At 41.9% G+C, this 2,316-nt stretch overlaps 1 protein-coding gene across 1 annotated transcript; it reads right to left on the bottom strand.

The window, feature by feature from the left end:
- Nucleotides 1–1,112: 1,112 nt before the first annotated feature.
- Nucleotides 1,113–2,045, bottom strand: LOC101415144 (olfactory receptor 1A1-like). Its single transcript, XM_004463569.2, has one exon. The coding sequence runs from the start codon at nucleotides 2,043–2,045 to the stop codon at nucleotides 1,113–1,115; it is 933 nt and encodes a 310-aa protein (XP_004463626.2).
- Between the last annotated feature and the right edge of the window lie 271 nt (nucleotides 2,046–2,316).

Raw genomic sequence — 2,316 nt, 5'->3', positions numbered from 1 at the left:
TATATATCCTGCCATAACCCACTGAAGGACTGGAAGAGAGTGCAAACTACAAAGTAAACTATAATCCATGCTGTGTAGCAGTGCTCCAAATAGTATTCATCAAATGCAATGAATGTACCACACTAAAGAAAGATGTTGTTGATGTGGGATGAGTGGGGTGTGTGTGGAGTGGAGTATATGGGAACCTCTTATATTTTCTAATGTAACATTTTGTGTGATCTATGTACCTTTAAAAAAACATAATAAAATAGTGAAAAAAAAGAGTGTTGTGGGTTGAAACTGTATGTTCTCCAGAAATACATGTTCTTCTATTTAATCCATTGCTTTGGGTGTGGATGCATTATAAAAAGGACCTTTTCATGAACCTATTTCAGCTAAAGTGTGACCCACATCAGTCAGCATGGGCCTTACACCTATTACTGGAGTCATTTATAAATGGAATGAATTTAGACAAGGAGAGAGAAAGTCACAGCCAGAGCAGTCACTAGCTGAATTCAATGAGAGAAGAGAGAGGCCAGTAGATGCTACCATGTGTCTTGCCATGTGATAAGCTAAGGAACAAGGGTGGCTGTCAGCCAGCCCCATACTCCCACAGTCTTGAGGAGAAAGCATTGCCTCAATGATGCCTTGATTTGGACATTTGTTTGTCCTCAAAACTGTATGTTAATAAATACCCATCATTTAAGCTGATCTATTTCATGGTATTTACTTAAGGAGTCTAGAAACTAAAACAAAGAGTAAAAATCAACATTTGAATAGTGATTTACATCCCTCAAAGTATGAACCCTTGTGATCCTCAAACAGTGTGGTAGAAGATTGGCAGATATATTTGCTCATAATATGAAGGTGTGGTAGACGATGTTGAGACTTTCCAAACTCTACTGGGCTAGTCAGTACACTGTTGGGACATGCACTCAATGTTCTTGTGCTACCTCTCTGCCAAAGGAGCAATAACACATACAAAGTGTTCATTTCAGTAAGACTACAGTCTCATCAGTGGTATTTACAGGCTGGAAAGATCAAAGCTGGCTTCTTGGATAGGATGACATTGGGCCTGGATTCTCAAAGCCTTCCTAATTGGCAACTGCAGTGTCTAATCCATGACCTTACATTTACTGTGAGAACATTCTCTTGCTGAAGAGCTTCCTCAAGGCAGTCTTCATGTCTTGGTTCCTCAGACTATAGATGAAAGGATTTAGCATTGGGGTCACTGCCACATACATCACAGTTATCACTGCATCCTTCAGGCTGTAACTGGTCAGTGGGCGGAAATACATGCCCATCACTGTCCCATAATACAAAGAAACAACAGTGAAGTGGGAGCCGCAGGTAGAGAAGGCTTTGAGTATTCCCTTGGTAGATGGAACCCGTAAGATAGTGGTGAAGACCTGAACATAGGAGATAATGATGCATATTAATGGCACGGAGAAAGCACTAGCCCCTATGTACATGACTTTCACATTAAAGTGGATGTCAGAGCAGGACATCTTGAGCAAAGCTTTATTGTCACAGTAGAAGTTGGCCACTTCCCGATTGCTGCAGAAGGACAACCTGGCTGTGAGTAGAGTGTGGGGGAGGGAATTGGCCATCCCAATCACCCAAGACCCAACAACAAGCAGGAAACAAGATCTTGGGTTCATAATTGTTGTGTAATGAAGAGGGCGGCTGATGGCCACAGCACGATCATATGCCATCACAGCTAAAATATAGCTGTCAGTGTTAGCCAAGAAAAGCATGAAATGCAGCTGTGTTATGCATCCCCTAAAAGAGATGACTCTGCTGCCAAAGAGATGGTTTGTGATCATCTTAGGGACAGTTACAGATGAAAAAAATATGTCAACAAGGGAGAGGTTGGCAAGGAAAAAGTACATAGGGTTGTGAAGATGGACATTGGAGCGAATGGCGCAGATGATGAGCAGGTTTCCAATCACTGTGATGGGGTAGATGAAGAGGAAGAGGACAAAGAAGAAATCTTCTTGTGCCTGCTGACTGCTAAGTCCCAGGAGGATGAAATACAGGGTAGAGGACTGGTTTTCTTTTCTCATGGCTCCTTCAGCATGAAAAGGAGGAGAATTCAGAATTATTAGTGAAGTTGTTGTCATGATTTCCTTATCCACTATGTTTGACTCCAGTGATCAACTTTCTCCCTGCATTTACTAAATCTAGGCAGAGACAATATATGGAGAATAAAACCCTGTTGGTCAGTGGGGCTAACTGTCAGTCACCCTGGACATTCATTTGTAGAAATGAGCATTCTGAACATCAGAGCTGGCCATTATCTGCTTCTGCAGCACCACCACTCACAACACTTTAGAT

This window comes from Dasypus novemcinctus, chromosome 21 (genome assembly GCF_030445035.2).
Source record: "Dasypus novemcinctus isolate mDasNov1 chromosome 21, mDasNov1.1.hap2, whole genome shotgun sequence".
NCBI lineage: Eukaryota > Metazoa > Chordata > Mammalia > Cingulata > Dasypodidae > Dasypus > Dasypus novemcinctus.
The sequence above is the reverse complement of the archived record's forward strand: the minus strand, read 5'-3'. Positions and strand labels throughout refer to the sequence as shown.

What these genes read in the sequence shown, in the direction of transcription:
- LOC101415144 (XM_004463569.2), bottom strand. Translation starts at nt 2,045, where the DNA reads ATGAGAAAAGAAAACCAGTCCTCTACCCTGTATTTCATCCTCCTGGGA.